At 42.0% G+C, this 22,306-nt stretch overlaps 1 protein-coding gene across 3 annotated transcripts in view; it reads left to right on the forward strand.

The window, feature by feature from the left end:
- The first annotated feature begins 685 nt into the window (after nt 1-685).
- The window catches only part of GFOD2 (glucose-fructose oxidoreductase domain containing 2), a 32,386-nt gene continuing 10,765 nt past the window's right edge, over nt 686-22,306 (forward strand). Inside the window, exon 1 of one of the 3 annotated variants that reach the window (XM_047835303.1) lies at nt 686-1,582. In XM_047835303.1, the coding sequence (XP_047691259.1) occupies nt 1,375-1,582 (208 nt within the window). In that variant the 5' untranslated portion in view covers nt 686-1,374. Of the gene's footprint in view, nt 1,583-1,739; nt 2,199-22,306 lie in introns of those variants that run through there. The other 2 variants (XM_047835302.1, XM_047835301.1) reach the window with 2 other exon arrangements.

A 22,306-nucleotide genomic window follows, 5' to 3' on the forward strand; every position in this document is an offset into this window, starting at 1 on the left:
GAGAGGGATACAGTACATGCGTGCTTCACTCGGTTATTTTATGAGACTCTTACTTGACAGAACTCTCTTAGGGAAAAGTTACTGTGGAGGGAAGAAAGGAATGTTAGATTAAGAACAAAAGTCCTGGTTCCATAAAGCCAGAGTAGATTAATTTCTCTCCAGTGGTTCTCTACAGGGAGTGATTTTATCCTCCCCCCCCCCCCCCCCCCAGGGAACACTTGGCAGTGACTGGAGATATTGTTGGTAGTCACAACTTGGGTGGAGTGCTAGGCTAGTGGCATCTACTGGGTAGAGGCCAGGGATGCTATAAACATCCTACAATGCATAGACAGCTCCCAACAACAAAGAAGTATCAGGCTCAAAATGTCAACAGTGCCACTGTTGAGAAACCCTGTTCTAGGGTGAATCTTGGGACAGAAACAGAAATATCAAGCACAAGCATATTTTGATTCTGCATGGCTGTTCAGGATCCAGGGGAAAAGATTAAGGGGATAAAACCCTATCAGAAGAGGGAGGTTAGAGGTTACAATTTCTCATCACTCTGGGAGTCTTCCATGCTCGGAAGGTGGCAGCAGTGGCAGGAAGTCCTGTCTCCTAAAGCAGTTGGACCCGGTTGGTCAGCAGTTCTGAGAATAACTGCCTCAGCTCAACTGACATATTCTATTGTCACAGGTTGCTCTGGAACCATGGCTGGGACACCTTCCTAATACCACCTGAGTGGGGGTCCAGACTCACCAGGAGTCAGAAAAGCAGGGGAGGGGCTCCCCATGTAGGAACAACCCCTAATCCTACATTTCCAACATAGCCTGTTTTACAGTAAGGCTTACAGGTTTCACTACTCCAGCGGACAATATGGTGAACTAAAGAGAAGTCTTGTTACAAAACGGTATTGACTTGGGAGGACACAGGCTCCAGTAAAGATATCAGGGGCACTGAGGTCACTGTAGGACCACTAACATGTAAGTAACAACCGAAGAACACGCAAAGGAAGAGAAAGGAAAGAAAACAGGAACCAGAGAACAGAAAAGACAGAGTCATTAGTAGGAGTCAGGAGGCCAGGAAGTACGGCGAGTTCAAGAGAACTACTGCTTGCAACGACAGGTCGTTGTGTCCAACACCAGACCTTCCTTCATTCCAGAACAACCAAGGCCCACCACAGTTCCCAGAACCTGGTTGTTTGTGATGCGGGACGGAGGCCCGAAACAAGTAGACGCAGTAACACCCTCGCCCACCAGCCACCACCGCCGGAAATAAAGGACCTAGCCCTTCGGCTAACTAAGACACTTAACCTCCGCCCCTAAAGTGCGAGCATGCGCGCATGCGCAGCCCTCAATCACGGCCCCTCCCAGCGCAGGCCCACCCCCGTCAAGGAGCATGCGCAGACTACTCGCCGTCCCGCCCCTCCCTTTCCAGAGCTCCCGGTTCCTTAGAAACCAGGCGGCGCGTTCCCGGTGGCTGCGCTTTAGATTCCGGGGCCCGCGCGTCCCCGCCAGCCTACCTCTTGGCGGGCGGGTGGTGGTCGAGACCGGTCCGGACCCATGGTCTCTGGTACAGCGCGGGACGGGCGATGCCAGCATGCCAGGTGAGAGGCGGGCCCGCGGCGGCGGGTGAGGATGAAGGAGAGCGCGGGCATGGCGCGGCAGCCAGCGGGCGTCGTCCGGGCCTCCGCGGCCCGGCGCCCGAGGTCGGAGGCGGGGCTGCTCATAGCCTGGGCTGGAGGGGGCAGTTCTAACTGCCACCGCGGTCGCCGAGTTCGGGGGTCGCCCCGGAGTTTGTCCTCCCCACCGCAGAAATAGGACCTACAGATTTGGTCATAGAATTGTAGAATTTTGTGTCCTGAAAAGACCTCGGCCATGACCCATCCCTTTACCGGACGCGGAAACCTAGGATCCCCTGCCTCGTGCCGAGCAGACCCTACCTGTGTGAGGACTGACGCTTTGTGGACGAGGATGTGAGGTGTGGAAGCCTCAGACAAAGGGCGCATAGGGTAGCTGGTACATCGTCTTTCAGAGTGAGATGGGACTTGTAGAAGGTAAATACTTTAAGGCAAGAGAGTTCAGGTGGCAGATGGGAGAAAGGACACTCCAGAAAGTGCAGGTGGCTCTGCCAGTTACAAAATGCCCACTGGCCAGGTCTCAGTGGCCCTGGCCTAGCTTTGAAGCCCAGGAAGGAAGCAAATGGACTAGCGGAGACAAAAGGTGAGGTAAGGTGTTCCCATCAAGATGTTATCACACGAATGAGGTGGAAGGAAATGGGGGTGGGGAAATCAGGACTTGTGAATGGTTGTGTGAAAAGTTTACCTTCCCTCTGCTGCCAAAGGTAAAGAACGGGACAAGAATAGAAAAGTTTAAAGTTGCATTAGCTAGACAGCAGGAAAGGTTATAAACCATCTTATAGAAGAAAGTGGGTGCCCTGTGAGTATCCAGAACCAAGTTGGGGCACTGCCCAGAAGACTTTTGTAGGCTGTGGGGCATAAAGGTCTCAGAAGGAAGAGCCTGTAGAGTATGACCCTTCATTTGAAGGGAACGCTATTTAAGTTAGAAAAGACACTTAACACGTTATTGAGATATGGGGAAGACAGTTGTCTTTGTGTTGGGGAAGCTAGATTCATTCTTGATAAGCAAACTCCTTTTCTTCTGAAAAGCTATGTGCACCAGGGAACAAAAGACTTTTTTTTTTTAACGTTTATTTTTGAGAGACAGAGCACAAGTGGGGGAGGGGCAGAGAGAGAGGGAGACACAGAAACCAAAGCAGGCTCCAGGATCTGAGCTGTCAGCACAGAGGTGACTCGGGGCTCCAACCCACAAACTGCGAGATCAAGACCTAAGCTGAAGTTGGACACTTAACCAACTGAGCCACCCAGGCACCCCAAACAAAAGAGTTTTTTAATTAAGGCCATCCATTTTACAGAAAATGTAAAAAAGTACTGGGTTTTGACTTGGAATATGGAGACTGGACCAAGAGATGAAAATTTTCAGCAGACAGTTCTGTTGGACTCCCCATTTTTACAATTAAAAATTCTGTTGTCAGGCTTTCTTTTAGCACCCGGTTGTCCTACTTTTCCTATGGAATGATTGGTCTGAGTCTGATCACTTATATTTATTTGAGGGGGAAATTCAGATATATGATTTCTTTAAGTATTACTAGAATCCACTAGTAGTAAGATTAGCAATAACACCCCTTCTCCCCCTTCAAAGACATAAAGATTTGTAATATCGTCAAAAGAAGTGTGTGATTTTTAGAAGATGGTCCCTGATTCTAATCATCAAAGTCAATTTCTTACTAGCTTGATGAAACTAATTATCAACGTATATTCGATTTTGCAGTATGTTTTCTTTCCCCCTCTGAGCGATGAGATACATTTAAAGTATGATGATGTTAATAGGTCAGATTAGTTTAAGAAACAAACTTTGTCTTAGGTTCATAAATCACTGCCAGACCTTATCTGTGATGTTGTGGCTGTGCATTTTATTGATTTTTCTTTCATCTGTGGAAATATTTTGTATAAAATATAGCAAGAGATATAATGTGGTGTTATTAGAAGGGTTTGTAATCTGTGCGGAAAATTGGCACTGTTAATCAGATCCTGTCAGAAAAGCTTTATGAAAATCATTGTATTCTTTGTAGAAACTCAAATTACTTTAGTGCTGGCCCAGATAGAAGACAGGCTAATAGGCCAAAATCAAGGTAAGATGGAAGGGAGTAATTACCATCTGTGGAACTGGATGCTGTGTGGGATGCTTTGAATGTAAGTGCAAATACTTTCTTGAATGCGCAGTTGAAGAAGATATTGCGTAAATGTGGTGAGTGTGCCCCATTGATTGGTGTACATTTTTTGAGCTCCTCTGTATAATCAGAAAGACACTGATTTTCTTTTTGATTTTCAAACGAAAAGACGGACTTACAGACTCTTAAAGTGTTTCTGCGTTGCTATAGCAATGAAACTTCGGACAAATAATTGCTTAATATCAGCTCTGTTTTCTGGGGCAGCTGAGGGCAGTTATCAAATCTGACCTGTAATAAAGTAATCAGCAGTATTTAACAGGCCAACATACCAGATAAACCAGTAATGTTAACAGGATCTACTTTCACTGAACTGATTTTCTGGTTATACAGTAAGAGGAGAAATGCAGTAGAGATGCAGTGCCATCTGATAAAAGAAGTTGTAACACAGATGTTGGTGTTCAGAAAACACAGGAATCGGAGACCACTAACTTAGAAGTAGGAGAAGAGCCTTTCTGATGTCTGACAAGTCACTCAGGCATATTTATAGTAGGAGGTCCAATTCCTGGATAAATTCACTGTTGGAATAGGACAGTCTCTAGGAAAAAAATTCAGATTTTGCTATTTTTGAGAATTCATGTACAACATAGCAATGGAACATTATTTTTCTTAAATTAAAAAGTAGCAACTTTGTATTCCAAAAGAGTCCAAATATCCAAGTTACTTGAAAAATTTAAATGTTGGGTGTTTTTAAAAAGTGGGCTCATGAAAATCAGAATGATAAGAGATACTGAGAAAAATGTGAAAGCATTAAGACTTCCGACATTAACACTTACTATGAATTAGCCATTAGGTCAGGAATGAGCTCACTCGAGTATTATCTGTATAAACTGAGACAAAAGAAATGAGAAATGAAGTAAATATTTCTGTCTCACGGGATGGGAATAAACACTTAGATAATACAGTTTAAATAAACATTCAGAAGGAAGAAATGAATATTCCTGCATTACTTAAATACACTCAAACTCTATCCTTAAGCACTTGTTCTTTAGATCCTTCTCTTAGAAGGAAAGTTGCAAGTAGTGCCTTTGTCCTAGATACTTGAAGTTTTCAGAGTAGCCATTGACAAAATGCCACATTCTTTGGGACCCAGGATAGACAGGAATTGCGGGAGAGATAGCTCTCCCCTGTTATTTCTCACAGCTATTCTATAAGGGTTTCTACCCGTCCTCTACCATGAAAGATTAGGAATGAAGGCTGTGAGGAATGGGAATGGGGTATCGAATGCAGTCCTTTTTCCTAGCTGGAGATAACTGGTACTCTCACACTGTCAGCTCTCAATTTCTCATGAGAACAGATAACCCCAAAATAGAACCTGCAACACTTCTACTTGGCTTTGAGATTTACCATATCACTTTGCAACGTCAGAATCTTTTGTTATTTACTTTCACAATTACATTTTGCTTAGAATGCTGGGGCACCTGCCTGGTTCTTTTGGTAGTAGAGCATGTTACTCTTGATCTCAGGGTTGTGAGTTCCAGCCCCACATTGGGTGGAGAGGTTACTTAAAAATAAAATCTTAGGATGACTGGGTGGTTCATTCAGTTAAGCATCCAGCTCAGGTCATGATCTCACAGCTTGGGGGATCAAGCCCCTCATCAGGCTCTGCCCTGACAGTGCAAGAGCCTGCTTGGAATTCACTCTCTCTGTCTCTCTCTGCCCCTCCTCACCTCACTCCCTCTCTGTCTTTCAAAATAAGTAGATTAAAAAAAATAGTTCTTAAAAAATCTTAAAAAAAAAATAATGTTAGGCAAATCTTACAACCTGTGGACCATAATTTCATAATGTGTATAATTTGTAGCAAAATAAATTGAAAATAGTACAGTTGTCTAACACTAGAGAAATAAAAAGCTGGTTCATGGAGTCAGTGAAATACGCAACCCTTAAAAACTGTGGTAACATAAAAAATGCTTATGTCAGAATGGGTACGTGAAAAAATCAGGATACAAAGTTATGAATACAGTTTAATCACAATATATTAAACAAATCTAAAAAAACCCCCAAAAAACAGAAGAACACAGAGTAATTGTCTATGATGAGTATATATTTTAAAATACAAACCTTCCTGGGGCGCCTGGGTGGCTCAGTCAGTTAAGCGTCTGACTTCAGCTCACGTCATGATCTCACAGTTTGTGAGTTCGAGCCCCGTGTTGGGCTCTGTGCTAACAGCTCAGAGCCTGGAGCCTCCTTCAGATTCTGTGTCTCCTCCTCTCTCTGCCCCTCCCATGCTCATGCTCTGTCTCTCTCTGTCAATAATAAATAAACATTTTTAAAAAATTAAAAAAAATAAAAATAAATAAAATACAAACCTTCCTAAGAGTTTCTTGCTGATGTAAAAGACGATTTGGAACTTTCTTTTTGCAAGCCTTCATCCCTTCATACTCTCTGACTGTATTAAAGTTCTGGGGAGGAGGACTGGCAGAGGACAGCACTATTGTTTCCTGTCTCAGGTGTCAGAGAACCAAACAGTAGTGTGGTTACCTAGATAATGAATTTTCATGTGTATAAATGAAGGGTACACTGTACATCTTATGTGTTCTCTAAGACTTTTTTTGTTGTTTTAAGATTGTTTACTTGTAAGTAATCTCTATACCCAACATGGGCTCACAACCCTGAGATGAAGGGTTACATGCTCTTCCTTCTGAGCCAATTAGGCACCGCCTAAGACTGTTTCATTGTTGTTGTTTTTGGTGCTTGTTGATAGATAGTCTTGAGCCTGAGGGTCTCTTCAGTGTGTTTTGATGGATGCTTTAGTAGCACAGTGTTCCAAAGTATATTAGAGGATGTTCCATGTGGTTAATGTTTTCTGCCTGGTGGTGTGGTGGTTCCTGCTAGGAAATGGTTATCATCTCTGGGAGACCTCTCTGGGAGTAGCTCTGGGAGCATGTGAGATAGAATGTTTGTCTTCTCAGGCATCCTTTGTTTGTCCGGGAGAAGGGGGGGTGGTAGAGACAGCCATGTTTCCTGTTACTTTTCAGCCTTTTGCATTGGTTGACAATCCTGTGCCAGTGGCTTATGTTTTGGAACAATGGAGAAAATGATTGAACATAGTATTCCTTATCCGATGTTATTTTCAAAATTAAATCAGTATGCGTAAATGGCTTGTTTTGGTTCCTCCAGGCCTGAGCTTGCTTCTGGTCATGGTGGTTATTCTTTTTTTTTTTTTTTTTTAAGTTTTTTTTTCAACGTTTATTTATTTTTGGGACAGAGAGAGACAGAGCATGAACGAGGGAGGGGCAGAGAGAGAGGGAGACACAGAATCAGAAACAGGCTCCAGGCTCTGAGCCATCAGCCCAGAGCCTGACGCGGGGCTCGAACTCACAGACCGCGAGATCGTGACCTGGCTGAAGTCGGACGCTTAACCGACTGTGCCACCCAGGCGCCCTGGTGGTTATTCTTTTAAAACTATCTCTGTTTCTCTTTTCCTTTAATGGCTAATAACCCTAATATACTAAGGTTGTTATTCAAAGAACACTTAAATGTCTTTAAGTAATTTCCAAAGTGTTCTGGGATTGTTACCAAAATACCTTGAAGTGTGAGGTTTCAGGAACCTGTTTTCTTCTTAAAACCGTATAAAACCCAGTCTTGGTCCCAAAAGAGCTTAGAGTCTCAATAGTGAGACAAGACATTGTGTGTATCATTTAATAACCAAAAAATCCTAAAATATAAAATGAATGGCTGTTTTCAGGAATGCATATCCCATATACATGCTGTGTTTTATAACTGGTCTTCTCCATTACACATTAAACATCTCCCCTCTCCCCTGCCCCCCCCCCAAAAAAAAAAGGTAAAAAGAAGAAAAGGTGGTATGACAAAGACTGTCCTGAGATTGGATTATTTTAGATTTCACATGTAATAGCTAGATGATCGTTAAATGAAACCACAGCTGAGTGTGGTCATGGCCTAGTTGATAAGCAGTTTTCTTGCATATAAGAAGGAGATACGTGGGGCACCTAGGTGGCTTAGTCAGTTAATGTCCAACTTTTGATTTCGGCTGAATTCATGATCTCATTGATTGTGAGATTGAGCCCCAAATTGGGCTCTGTGCCGACAGTGTGGAGCCTTCTTGGGGTTAGGTAGGTAGGTAGATAGATAGATAGATAGATAGATACATAGATAAACTTTAAAAAAAAAAAAAAAAGGAGATGTTTGTGAAGGGCTTTGGGCATTTCCAGTCACCAGAGAACCACTTCATATTTAAACTGTTTGGTGACCAGAAGCCATGTAACACAGAGTTAGAGAATGACAGTCTCAGTTGCTATGCTCCAGGGTGCCCTACAAACGTCCTATACCCAAGGGACTCCTGGCTGGCTCAGTTGGTGGAGTGTGCACCTCTTCATCTCTGGGTTGCGAATTTGAGCCCCACATTGTGTATAGAGATTATTTTAAATCTTAAAAAAAAAAAAAAAAGTCCCAAACTGAAATCCAGTGTCTATTACTGTCATAGATAAACCAGTTTTCCCAGGAGAAGAGTACTTTTCTCCATGTTGAAGGTGGAAAACACTTAGAAAACTTCAGTAAATTAAGTGTGCATTCTTGGTCCCTAGGTAAAACCAAAGTATGTAATACACCTCTCTACAGTTGGCTGTTTCACATGCATCACGGCCAAATATGCTTTACCTAAGTGATTTAAAAGTAAAGGCAGAGTCTTTGTTCACATGCCTGCTACAGTGAAAGATCTCTGAACACTCATTGTGTTTCTGTGTCAGATCAGTCCTTGGTATTCGGCTATGGGTGTAGCAAGAAATAGAAACTAAGCTCCAGGGACCTAGCCTGCCTGTCTAGATCACTGCTCTGTGTCCCACCTCCTGGCATAATGCCTGACTCATTGTGGTGCTTATAAATATTGGGGAATAAATGAGAAGAGGACTCTGGTGACTGGATAGTGTGCCACTGAAATGGGTGGGGGTGCGCAGAAGGAGGTTTGTGTTTGAGAGGAAAGACACATTTGGGATGGGAGCAGCTGGTAGGTCACTTATGTGGGGATTTCCAGTCGACACTTAGACATTTAGTAGAGATAGAGCTGGAACAAGTTGTTGAGGCTGGGAATTGGAAGTTAATATTTGCATGAAGGTTATAGTGAAATTGAAGGATTAGATTATGTTGCTTCAAAAGAGAGAGGACTGAGGACTGAGGATTGTAAATTGTCCAACTCTTGATTTTGGCTCAGGTCATGATCTCATGGTTCATGAGATCGATCCCCATGTTGGGCCTGCTTGGGATTCTCTCTCTCCCCCTCTCCTTCTGTCCCACCTCCCGCCCCTATGCGCGCTATCTCTCTCTCTCTCTCTCTCTCAGTAATAAAATGAAATCTTAAAAAAAAAAAAACTTAATGTAGCCAGTAAATAAGTACTTTTTCCTACTGTAATCATCAGCTGAAGCTAACTTTTAGACCTGATAGCAATCCAGATATTTCTGTGGGTGTTAAATTTTTTCTTTATGACCCAATTTAGCTGACCCTTTTGTAGCTTGGGTAGTTATGCCTCATTGAACAGGTCATTAGGTCTTTCATTAGTGCCCTCGTAGGACACTTTGTGGACTGGAGCAGGGGGTCAAGGAACTGTCGTCTTTGGCCAGCTCTGGGTGTGCCCCATCACGTGGTAGCTGCCTAACAGTTTACCATCATATCAGCTTGTGGACCTGAGGGAATAGCACATCTGTCCTTTGTCCTGTTTGTGTTTTTGCTGACAATGAGAAGGTAGGAATCTGTGACCGTGTCACTGAGTCAGTGTGGGCACTGTTAAAATAAAAAACAAATCATAGGAAAATGAAACCTTCTCCAGAGAGCCTCTGGATTTTTGAAACCCAGGGACCAAAACATTTATCATAACTAATTTGTAAAACTCAACACCTGTTTCTTTAGTTTGGCTTTTATTTTTTAATGGGAACATAAATGCAAGTAAAGAAACACTTTCACACATTTATCTGAAAGCAGTCCTGCCGAAAGCATTCATGTTATCATATCAGACTCTTAAGTACATGCTGTAGGTAGTCCCTCTGCTATGAACTTGAAGTTTAGAACTCAGGCTGCATATCCTCACTCCCCCTCATGTTTATGCTCTGATGATGGGGTGTGGTTGTCTTTCCTCTTTGGGTCTGGCTCTTGTACTCAGGCATTGACCGCCTGTCTGCCATACTGGCTCAATTCCAGGTGTTAGGAGGGGCCAAAAGGAAGGCTGGGGGACAATTAGACACCTCTTTCTAATTAATTCTTGGTACATGACTGGCGTTGAAGGCCTGATAGAAGTCATTCCTGCTTATTTCCCCAATAGGTCCTAAGTTTTGCAAAACAACAATTAAAATTGACCTTCATGGTTTTATTTTATCTCCTTTATCATGCTCAAAAATTAAGCTTGATGCCTGGATGGCTCAGTTGGTTAAGCATCTGATTCTTGATTTCAGCTCATTTCCTGATCTCACAGTTTGTGGGTTTGAACTGCATCGGGATCCTCTGCTTGGGATTCTCTCTCCCCTCCTCTGTCTGCCTCTCCTCTGCTTACTCTCTCTGTCTCTCTCTCAAAAATAAATAAATAAACTTGAAGAGAGGGAGGGAGGCAGGGAAGGCAAAGAAGGAATTAGACACAAAAAGCTATTGTCCTCTAGCCAGTGCACCATCTATACAGGTTTAACCCTACTTCCCGATCTATTCATTCTCACACTTATTTGTACATTCATTCTTCAATCATTACTCAGCACCTACTCTGTCAGCACTCTTTTGTCCTGGTGACAGCAGTGTGTGAGGTAGGCAAGATCCTGCTATCATGACAGATGCTAAATAGGTGATCCCAGTGAATCATGATGGGCACTGTGAAAACCAAAGCCCAGGCTGCTGGGAACTGTAAGCTGAATCACTTAACCCAGCCTAGGCCATGCTGGGTTAAGATGTAAAGAAGTAGTGTTTAAGTGGAGACCTGACAAATCTCCTGAGAATTAGCCTGCCAAAGTAAGAAAAGATTGTTCCAAGCAGAGCAAAGAGCTTGGACCAAAATCTCAGAGCAAGACTGAAAGAGATGTAGTAGCTGCTAGCATGTCAGGTACAGTGTAAAGGGAAAGTGGTAAGGTGGAGAGGTGGGGAGGGGTCTGGCTCATACTGAGAGATGCTTTGTGGACCTCATCAAGGAATTTAGGGTTTATCCTGGGGGCACTTAAAGTCTAGGGAAGGAAATGGTCAGGACAAGGAAAAACGTTAGGTGTCTGTTAGGGGACCAGAACAGTGGATGAATTCCAGGGGCATTGAATCCAGTTGGTGAGATGTAGTGACGGACTGGCTGTGGGGCAGATGGCTTCACTGCAGCCAGAGTGGTTTCTTATGAACTGGTTAGGACTGAATCACTGTCACCTGTTTGAGCTACTCTCACTTGCCTTCCCTTCACAATTATCTGTTGGTGTTTGACTGAACATAGTCACTGGGTCATTGTGGTCTTGTAAGGCCCTTAACATACAGTACACTTCTGTTAGATGGAGGAAGCTTGACTGCAAGGGGATTGAGCTAACGAGTAATCATGAGTCATGTCATGTGGGAGAGGGAGGTTAGTTGAAGGGACAGCTCTAGATGAGGGTGCCCTCTTAGCAGGTCAATTGTAGCTTAAGACTGAAAGTAGCAGCTCGTTTTCCTAATCCCAAGTGGCAGGCAGAGCTATTCTATTATCATATCATGCTTGTTTTCTTTCCTGAACTATTAAACCAGATTTTGCCCCAAACTACTTAAATTCGTGACATAAGTAATCTCTTATATTGATGAACATATCCCAAGACCCTACTAAATTATATGCAGTTTTGATGAGTTCAGTATATGCATCTTGGTTTATTAACTAACTGTGCAGGAACAAGATCTGCAATCTTTATTTTTTCAGCAGTATGCATTGAATACCCACTATATATCAGGGCTTGTTCTAGGCACTGGGGATGCAACAATGAATAAACAGACAAAAAATCTCCTGTCTTAAAGAAGCATACATTCTAGCAGGGGTGATTGGGGGAATCAAACAATGAGGCAAGTGAGGGAGAGAGTAAGCCAAATGAATATCTGTACAGAAAAGGGAACTGCAAGTGCAAAGACCCTGAGACAGGAGCATACCTGGCATGTTTGAGATATATTTAGTACTGAGCCACTGTTGCGGAGGCAGAATAAGCAAGGGAAAGAGAGATAGGACACAAGGTGAGAGATGTAAAAGGAGGAAGGGAATGAGTGCAGACTATGTAGGACCTGGTAGGTCAGTGGAAGAGCTTGGCCTTTTATTCCAAGAGAGATGGGAAGCCTGTGGAGAGCTTGAACAGAGGAATGACTTTTTACTCTAACTTAATTTGAGTCATTCTCAGTGCTATGTTGAGACTAGATTGGGGTGCAGTATGGGGTGGAGGAGCAGGGTAGAACCTGGGAGGTCACCTAAGCTGTTGCAGTAATGTAGGTGAGAAAGGTGGTTGTGACTTGAACTGAGACAGCAGTAGGTGTAGTGGATGTATCTTGAAGGTAGAAAGCCAGCAAAATTTGTTAACACATCAAATGTGAAGTGTGAGAGAAAAATAATAATCAAGGATTACTCCAAGATTTTGACTTGAGCTGTTGGAAAGTTTGTTACCAATTTCAGAGATGAAGCCATTGTGCACAAGTTTGGCGGGGGCGAGGGATGGAGGATTGGCAGGGGGTGGCATGGGAATTCCAGGAATTTAATTCTGGACATTTAAAGTTTGGGATGCCTATTAAAATAAGCATCCAAGTAGAGATATCGGATAGGGAGTTGTTGTTTATACTAGTCTGGAGCTGAAGAAAGAGGACCTGGCTAAAATCTTTGGGAGTCCTCAGAAAATAGTGTGTATTTAAGCCATGAGACTGAATAGGATCATCATGGTTACCACGGGAGATTGGGAAGTAGCCAGAGAGATAGGAGAATAGCAGGAGAAATTTGTGTTCTGGAAATTAAGAGTGTTGCAAAGAGGGTGGAACATGCTATATCAGATGCTACTGCTGTGTCAGCACAAAGTGGAATGAAGATGAGAATTGGCCCTTGGATTTTGGGATTTGGGATTTTGGATTTTACAACATTTTAATTGTATTTGACAAATATCGGGTAGCTGAAGTATTTATGACCATTCCTATGGGGTTGTCAGCCATGATGCCTTGAATACATAAGATACACAATTACAGTTTGAAGTTCTGAACATTTCATTCTTCTCCTACTTCCTTTGGCCCACTTTATTTTACCTTTTATTTATTTTTTTGTTTTTTAAGTAAACTCTTTGCCCAGTGTGGGACTTGAATGCATGACCCCGAGATCAAGAGTCGCATGCTCTACTGACTGAGCCATTGGGCGCCCCGGACCCATTTCATACTGAGGAAATACTGTTAGGTAGAGGCTTGAACACTACTCTAGGAGACGGGAGTGTCTGCCAATTACAAATTGACTTTTTAATGTGCTTAGACTGCTGTGCTCTTTCCTGAACTACCAATATGTCAGTGTTTTTTCATAAGTCAATCCTGCAGTGTGAGTAATGCCTTCCTCATGTGGAACTCGAAGTGCATTACAGATATGTCATTTAACTTTTTTTTTAAGTTTATTTATTTTGAGAGAGAGAGAGAGCATGCGTGTGAGAGTGGGGGTTGGGGAGAGAGAGAGAGGGAGAGAGAGAGGGAGAGAGAGTGCAGAGCCCGATGTGGGGCTCGAACTCACCCAACTGTGAGATCGTGACATGAGCCGAAACCGGACACTTAACCAATGGAGCCACCCAGATGCCCCTAATGTTTTTTTAAATATAAAGTTAATTCATATCCTGTTGAATGCTCTTATAGTACCCTCTTTGCCTTTATAATGCTTTTCTCAAATTATAATGACGTATTTATGTGATGATTTGTCTTCTCACTCCTGCTAAACTGTAAACTCTATGCAAACAGAAACTATCTGCTTTGCTCACCAATATAACCTGTGCGTTGCCTTGGCCTGGCCAATAGTACGTAATTAAAATAAGTATTTATTAATGAATCAATGTGCATAAATTACAGGTGTCATTTTATACATGAGCATCTGAAACACAGACTGTGATTAGCTAAGATAATGTCATAATCTGTTTTAAAACTAGGTTGAGGGCCCATCTCACTTAATAACTAGGGTCCTGGCCTCACCTCTGGCCACAGTACTTTATTTTGGCATATTTTATATGAAGATATAATTACTAGAAAAACTCATCCACAGAAAAAGCTGGCCTCTTGACACTGGCCCTTTGGAATGTTTGAAGGGTCAGAGATCTGTGGCAGTCTGTAGAGGCATCTCAGAGGAAGAAGGAGTGCCCTAAGGATACACAGCTTGGGATGGCTGCTTGCACTGGGGAACTGCAGGTGTAAGGCTGGTTTCGGGGAAAGATGGGGGTGGGCACTGAGTGAAGGCTTCTCACTCTTGTGGTGTTCCAGGTCTTGTTGCCCAACCTGTACAGCTATAGCCACAAACTGTTACACATCATTTCTCACTTAGAACCATCATTAACTTTATTTGCCTAAAGCAATACACAAGAATTCATTTTGAACCCTCCCTTCCTTAGTATGAGTTGTTTGTGAGTGGTAAGGACTTACTTACCTAATACCTGAAGCTCAGTAGCTTGTCCAGTTTGGCATTGGTTAGTGCAAAGTGCCATCTTCAGATACCCTCAGCAAGTGCTGAGACTGACTAGATCATTGGGCCTTGAAGTTAATTCATCAGAAAACTTAACTCTCTTGGCTCCAGCCGTTGTCTCTGTACTGTTGATATCTCCAAAAGTAAGCTGACAAGGTTTTATGTTGTTTTTAAGGAAAGAGACTTTTAGTTCACATGTATCCATTTTGTTTGATTATGAACCTGAATCTTCGGGATGTGAACAGGTTGTTCTGTGCTCTTAGAAACAACAACTTCTGATTAAAAATTGAGGTATAATTTACTTAGAAGTAATGCACAGATCTTAAGTATTCAGTTTGATGAGTTGTTAACAGTTGCATCACCATGTAAGTACAGTGCAACAAGAATGTGGAATATTTCCATCACTCGAAAATGTTCCCTTGTGCCCCTTTCCAGTCAGTCCCATACCCCTACCACCACCAATACCTTCTGCTATCACTATAAATAAAGTTCACCTGTTCCTATACTTCAGATTAGTGGAATGCTACAGTATGGGGTGGTTTGTTGTTTTTTTTGTTTGTTTGTTTTGTTTTGGTGTGTGTGTCTGGAATCTTTCACTAAACGTATTTTTTAGATTCATACCTGTTGTTGCATGTATTCATAGTCCATTCATTTTTATTGCTTTACTACATTGTATTGAATGATTCTACCGTAACTTGTTTATCCAGTCTCCTATTGATAAACATTTGGATTTGTTTCCAGTTTGGGGCTATAATGAATAATGCTACTGTGAACATTTTATTTTTATTTTATTTTATTTTTTAATGTTTATTTATTTTTGAGAGACAGTGAGCATGAGTGGGGGAGGTGCAGAGACAGGGGGTACAGAGGATCCAAAGCGGGCTCTGTGCTGACAACTGGGAGCCTGACACAGGGCCTGAATTCACGAACCATGAGATCATGACCTGAGCCGAAGTCAGATGCTCAACCTACTGAGCCACCGAGGTGCCCTTACTGTGAACATTTTATGTAAGTTTTTGTGGACATACGTTTTTGTTTTCTTGGGCAAATATCTACAAGTGGAATTGCTATGTTATTGGGTTAATATATGCAGGGTTGTTTTAATGTTTATTTATTTATCTTTGAGAGTAGGGAAAGGGCAGAGAGAGGGAGAGGGAAAGAGAATCCCAAGCAGGCTCTGCACTGTCAGCACAGATCCGGACCCGGGGCTTGATCTCAAGAGATGAAGATTATGACCTGAGCCAAAATCAAGAGTCAGCTGTCAGCACGGAGCCTGACATAGGGCTCAAACGCATGAAACTATGAGATCATGAGCTGAAATCAAGAGTCAGATGCTCAAACAAGCCACCTGGGCACCTCCCAACACTATTTCTTTAAGAGTTTCTTTTTAGGGCACCTGGGTGCCTCTCTGCCCCTCCCCTGCTGGTGCTCTCTTTCAAACTAAATAAACTTTAAAAAATTTTTTTAAATAGTTTCTTTTTCCCATTGAATTGATTTAGTACTTCAGTTGAAGATCAGTTGACTGCATTTGTGTGGCTTGCAGGGTAAATATAGTATTACAAGGCAGTAACTTTGTCTATAGAAATTCCTAATGACTCTTTTTGAAGCCTCGTGCTGAAAAGTAGAAAGGTAAAATGTGGAAGCAACCCAAGTGTCCCTGGTCAGATGAATGGGTAAACAAAAAATGTAGCGTATACATAAAATGGAATATTATTCAGCCTTAAATAAGGAAGGAAATTCTGACACACCCTACAACATGGGTGAACCTTGAGGACATGATACTAAGTGAAATAAGCCAGTCACAAAGGTACAAGTATTATATGATTGCACTTATAGAGAATCAAACTCATAGAGATAAAGTAGAATGATGGTTGCTGAAGGTTGGAGGGGATAGGATGTTCTTGTGTAATGGATCTAGATTTTCACTTTTACAAGGTAAAAAGAGTTCTGTGGGTGGTGGTTGGTGGTGATGGTTGTGCAACAATGTGAATGTTATTAATGCGGCTGACCCATACGTTTAAAAATGGTTAAGATGGCAAATTTTATGTTGATGTGTATTTTGCCACAATTAAACATTTTTAAAACCTAACGATATAAGTACAGAATAGTTCTTAGGACATGTGATTCCTACTGTGTATTAGGATGACAAGGCTGTCTAAATTCTATAATGAATGTAAGCTGCTTAATAGGAGTATAATATCTAAAGGAAGAAGGTCAGACAGAGTATGCTCAGGATATGGCATTTAGTTCTGGGGGCCCCATTTCAGGGGGATTTTGGCAAACCAGAGATTGGGCAAGCCAGAGCGACCTTGGCTATTCTTTTGATAGAGAGTATGAGGAAGGCCCTAGGGAATTAGAGTTCTGTCTGTAAAGGAGTGTATCAGTAAGCTTTTGCTATGTAACAAACAACCTCAAAATTCAGTAGCTTAAGACAAATATTATGCCTCATGATTCTTTTTCCTCCCCAGCTTTATTGAAATATAATTGACATATAACATTGGGTAAGGTAAAGGTTTACAGTGTATTAATCCCGTTTTCTTATGATTTTGGGGGAGATCTGGATGGTTCTGGGTTAGGTGGTCTCAGCTGGAACTGGATGACGTGAGATAATCTCACTCATATAACTGGCTTTTGGCTCAGTGCCAGGTGGGGCAGTGAGGATGACTTTGGTTGCATGTTTCTTGTGATCTAGCAGGATGGCCTAGGCTTGTTCACATGGTGATGGTCCCAGAGAACCCACGAGCAGTGTGAGAGAGCAAGCCTCCATACACAAGTACTTTTCAAACATCTTGTGTCATTTTGCTAATTTCCCATTGGCCAGAGCAAATGGCATGGCTAAGTCCAGAGTCACTGTGGGAGGTGATTGACTATCTGATGGCATGAAAACAGAAAAGGGAGTTATTGTGGCCATTTTGCAAACAGCCTACCACCACCTATGAAGTTTAGAGGAAACATGACAGTTTCATTAGAAACATCACAGATAGTTCCACAGTGTAGAAGACCAAGGACTTCAAGTCCATCCACAGAAGAGTTTTCGGACTGAAATGGCCACAGAACAGAATCAGGCCACTAATAAAGGGAAGGTTTTGTCATTGGATGGGTTGGACAGGCTGTGTGACCTCTTGTCTTTATGACCAACTTGGACCTGTTACATCATCTCTTCCAGGAAGCCTTTCCTGCTTGCATACCACCTGTGGCCCCTGTTGTTAATGATGGCTGTTCTCCCTGTGACACACAGATTTGTTGCTCTACCTGTTGTAGTGAATAACAAATGTGTTTACATGCCTGTCTAGTCCATGAAATGGAGTTCCTTAGGGTGATTCACCATTTTAGTACCAATGTCTGTGGGAAATTGTGTTCCATCCTCAGGTTGCCTCCTGGTGGTCATTTGACTGTGGCAACTACAGCCATAGAATCTTGCACTTAAAGCTGAAAGGAAGGAGAAGGAGGGGGGAAAGTGCCTGTCAGTGGAGATTACCTCCTTACCTCCCTTAAAGAATGTTCTCAGAAGCTCAACCAAACTGTATCTTCATCCTATATTTATCTTCTTTGGTGCGTCTTTTTTGCAGGAGAGACTGGGAAATACAGGTTTTAGTTCTGCATGTCGCATCTAGTAGTAAAATATTCATAGGCACCTTCTGTCCAGGGTCTGACTCCTACTCAAGCTGCCTAATCAATGAATGACCTCTCTGACATTATTCAGTTAACACCAGAATTCCCAGAATCTGTGACTCCTCAAACAATGAGGTAGAATGGTTTTTAATCATAATCCTGACTACCTTCATGATTAAATTCTGTCATTTGAAGCTCCTAGCTTCATAACTCATGGAATAGGGCAGGGGTCAGCAAATCTTTTCTATTAAGCACCAGATGGTAAATATTTTCAATTTTGTGGGCCATATGCTCACTGTTGCACCTACTTTGCTGTTATGTTACAAAAGTAGCCATAGATAAAGGAATGGATATGACTTGTGTTCCAGAATTTATAAAAACAGGGGTAAGACTGGATTTGGCCTACCCCTATGGTGGGGAATGGGTCTCTTCCTATGATTTTGCAGAAGCTGTGGCTCCATGGACCAGGCATACAGAAGGTAAGATGATATCCCACCAGTCTGGGAAGAGCAGAATCCACAAATCCCAGCTTCTGCACAAGTTTCAACAAGTCAGGCCTTTGGGTTCCCTGTTTCTCTAAATGACACTACAACTTGTCATTTTATGCTTAGAACTTCGGTGTCATTTTTAGGGTGTCACATTTATTTATTTATTTATTAAAATATAGTTTACATATCAGTAAATTTACTCCTTTTAAGTATACAGTTCTATGAGTTTTGACATGCACACAGTCATGTAACTAACAACCTTGTCAAGATAGAGAACAGTTCCTTTACCACCTACCCCCCAAAATTCCCTGTAGCCCTTTGCAGTTGACTCATTACCTTTGGCAATCACTATTTTCTGTCCCTGTTTGCTTTTTCTGTAATGTCATGTAAATGGAATCACACAGTATAGAGCCTCCTGAGTCTGGCATCTTTTAGTTAGCATAATGCACTGGAGATTCATTTTGTCATTGAGTCCATTAGTAGTTTGCTCTTTTGCATTACTGAGTAGTATTCCATTGCATGATACACTACTATTTGTTTATCCATTAACCACCAGTTGAAGGACATTTTTGCTGGTTCTAAGTTTAGGCAGTTACAAATGAAACTAGTGTTAAACATTAGAAGATAGACATTCACATACGGGTTTTTGTGTAAAAATCAGTTTTGTTTTTCTTGGTAAAAACCCAGAAGTGGGGCTACTAGATTATATGATAAGTGTATATTTAACTTTGTAAGATGACAAACTGTTTCCAAAGTGGCTCTACCATTTTTCATTTTCACCAAGAATGAACAGTTGCTTTATGGCCTTGCCACTATTTGATACCAGGTTTTCTGATTTTTAGACATTTTAGTAGGTGCGTAGTTGTATTAAATAAGTTTTAATTTGCATTTCTTCTTTTTACACAAAAATTTTTAACGTTTACTCACTTTTGACAGAGAGACAGAGACAGAGTGTGAGCGGGGGAGGAGCAGAGAGAGAAGGAGACACAGAATCCAAAGCTCAAACTCCAAGCTCTGAGCTGTCAAGCTCTGAGCTATCAGCACAGAGCGCAACATGGGGCTCAAACTCACAGATGGCGAGATCATGACCTGAGCCGAAGTCGGACACTTAACTGACCAAGCCACCCAGGAGCCCCTAATTTGCATTTCTAATTAATGCAGTCTAATAACTGACTACTATTGATATGGTGGATTATAGTAATTGATTTTAGAATGTTGAACCAGCCATACATTCCTGGGATTAAATTCTCTTAGTCATGCTAAGACTCTGATCTCCTTGAGATACTTCCCATTGGCTGGACCCAGAAAGTCCAAACTCAGGTTAGTGCTTGGTGCCACCAGCTCTGGCTCCTACACACTTTTCTGACTTATTGACCCCAAAATTGGGGTGTTTTGTTGTTGTTTTTTTAATCTTTTTATCTCTACAGCCTCCCTGTTAGGGCCTCAATAAAGGTGTGATGTATGAACAGATCAACATTGGTTTGAGTGGTGGATCTGAGGCAAGCACTTGCCGATCCAGGCAACAGAATGAACTTTCCTGGCTCATACTTCTCACAAAAGAATGAAAGATTTATTCCACACATATAAAACCTCTGTTTTTACAGAGGCTCAGAGAAGCTAAGTAATCTGCCCAGGGCTTCACAGCTGGTTGTGGCAGCTCTAACATACACAGCCAGCTGCAGAACCTTGGAAAAGTTGTCTAGCCTCTTTGAGCTTCTGTATCCTCATCTGCAAAATGGGATTGTGTGGACTTAGATGTACTATATGTTATACTAAACATTGTTTGGCCTATTGCATTTCACTGCATATTAGCTCAGAATATTATCTTCGTATTCCTACACAGCTTTTGAAAAGGAGACATCTAAGTCAGTCATAGAAATCTTTTTAAAAATTATGGATGTATGGGGCTTCCTGGCTGGCTCAGTTGGAAGAGCATGTGACCCTTGATCACAGGGTTGTGAATTCAAACCCCACGTTGAGTGTAGAGATTACTTAAAAAAGAAAAGTTGGTTCTTTGAAAAGATCAACAAAATTGACACACTTTTAAAAATTAAATTAGGGGCACCTGGGTGGTTCAGTCGATTGAGCATCCGACTTCAGCTCAGGTCATGATCTCGCAGTTCCTGAGTTTGAACCCCGCATTGGGCTCTGGGCTGACAGCTTGGAGCCTGGAGTTTGGAGCCTGCTTCAGATTCTGTGTCTCCCTTTCTCTCTGCCCCTCTCCCACCTATTCTCTCTCCTCTCTCTCTCTCTCTCTCTCTCTCTCTCTCTCTCTCTCTCAATAAACGTTAAAAAATTTTTTAATTAAATTAAATTTTTAAAAATGGTGTATACAGTGACTTACTATCTATAATAGTAAGCCCTGTAAGAAATGCTTTACAAATATTAACTCGTTTAATCCTTAACTCCCCTATGAGGTAGATACAATTACCCCCATTTTACAGATGAGGAAACAGAAGCATAGAATGATTAAGAATTAAGAAACCTATCTGAGGTTACCTAGCTGGTAAGTGGTAGAGTCAAAACTTGAGCCAGGCAAGGTGGCTTTAGACTCCATGCCTCTAACCTCTGTGCTATCTTCCCCATAGCCTTGTGAAGGTGTATATAGCCAGTCCTGTCCCAACCAGTGTGTGGTGATTGGAATGAATGTGAGCTAGGTAGGGTTGAGTTTATGGAGATCTTTGGAGAATGCAAAAGGTCTACATATATACAAGAAAGTTAGGGGCTGGGAGTAGGGAAATTTTAGGGGTTAGAAAAGGGTAGTCACTGAAATAAAAAAGGGAAACCAGCTCTGCCTGCTTGAACAGGAAATACCTAGTATCAAGCCTGCCTAGCTTCATGCCATCTGGCTTCCTCAGAGGCCAGCTGATGCCCCTTTATGGGTGTTGATGAAGCTGCCCTTTAAGTCATTGTAGTAAAACAGAGGTTATTAAAATGTCTTCTAATCCATTCTGTTCTTTTAAACCACCCATGCAAACATACATCCACATATAACTACAGCATGAAGGAATGAAGTGGGAGAGAGGAGTAAGTGTGCCCTGGGCGTGAATTTTGAGAGAACGTGGACGTCTTTGCTTATAGTGGCTGTGTTTCACTCCTCTGGCCCTTATAGCTGTTGGTAATTAATGACCCATAAAATTTATGCAGAACCTTACTTGTCTAGTGCTACAGATTTGACACTCAGGCTCCCAGAATATCCATGATCTGAAAGTAGAAAAACAACAACAACAAAAACAATAACAAACTGCAAATGCAGAAGGTGACCAAAATAGCTGAAGAGGAGAAGTCCAGGACATGATAATTATAGAAAATACTATGTGACTTACCTGTTTCTAACTAGAAAGGAAGCCTCTAAGGGCAGAATTAATCAGCAAAGAGGAAAGAGACATAGCTGAGAGTCCACAGACATTATTCATCATTATTAGAAAGAAAGATGATTAAGATAAAACCCAATGGTAGAGTACAGGAGGCAAGCCAAGATCCACAGCCCCAGAGGATAGAGACAGGAGCACAGGAAGCTGACTGGGGTCTGGAGTTAGCCCCAGTCATGCTTGTTTCAGTGGTTCACAGAGGCACAGGTGTCCTTCAGGTAGGGTCAAGCAGTATAGGATGCTGTATTGGGCAATACCAGCCAACCAACCCCTAAGATAGACATGTAGTTTACATAGTACATTTGTATCTATACTAGAAGCAAAAGAACTGAAATGAAATTAAGAAAACAATTCCATTTACAATAGCATCAAACAAAATTAAATACTTAGAAAAAAATTTAACCAAAAAGTGTGTTACTCTCTAAAAACTATAGAAAATCATTGAAAGAAA

The sequence above is a fragment of the Prionailurus viverrinus genome, chromosome E2 (assembly GCF_022837055.1).
Source record: "Prionailurus viverrinus isolate Anna chromosome E2, UM_Priviv_1.0, whole genome shotgun sequence".
NCBI lineage: Eukaryota > Metazoa > Chordata > Mammalia > Carnivora > Felidae > Prionailurus > Prionailurus viverrinus.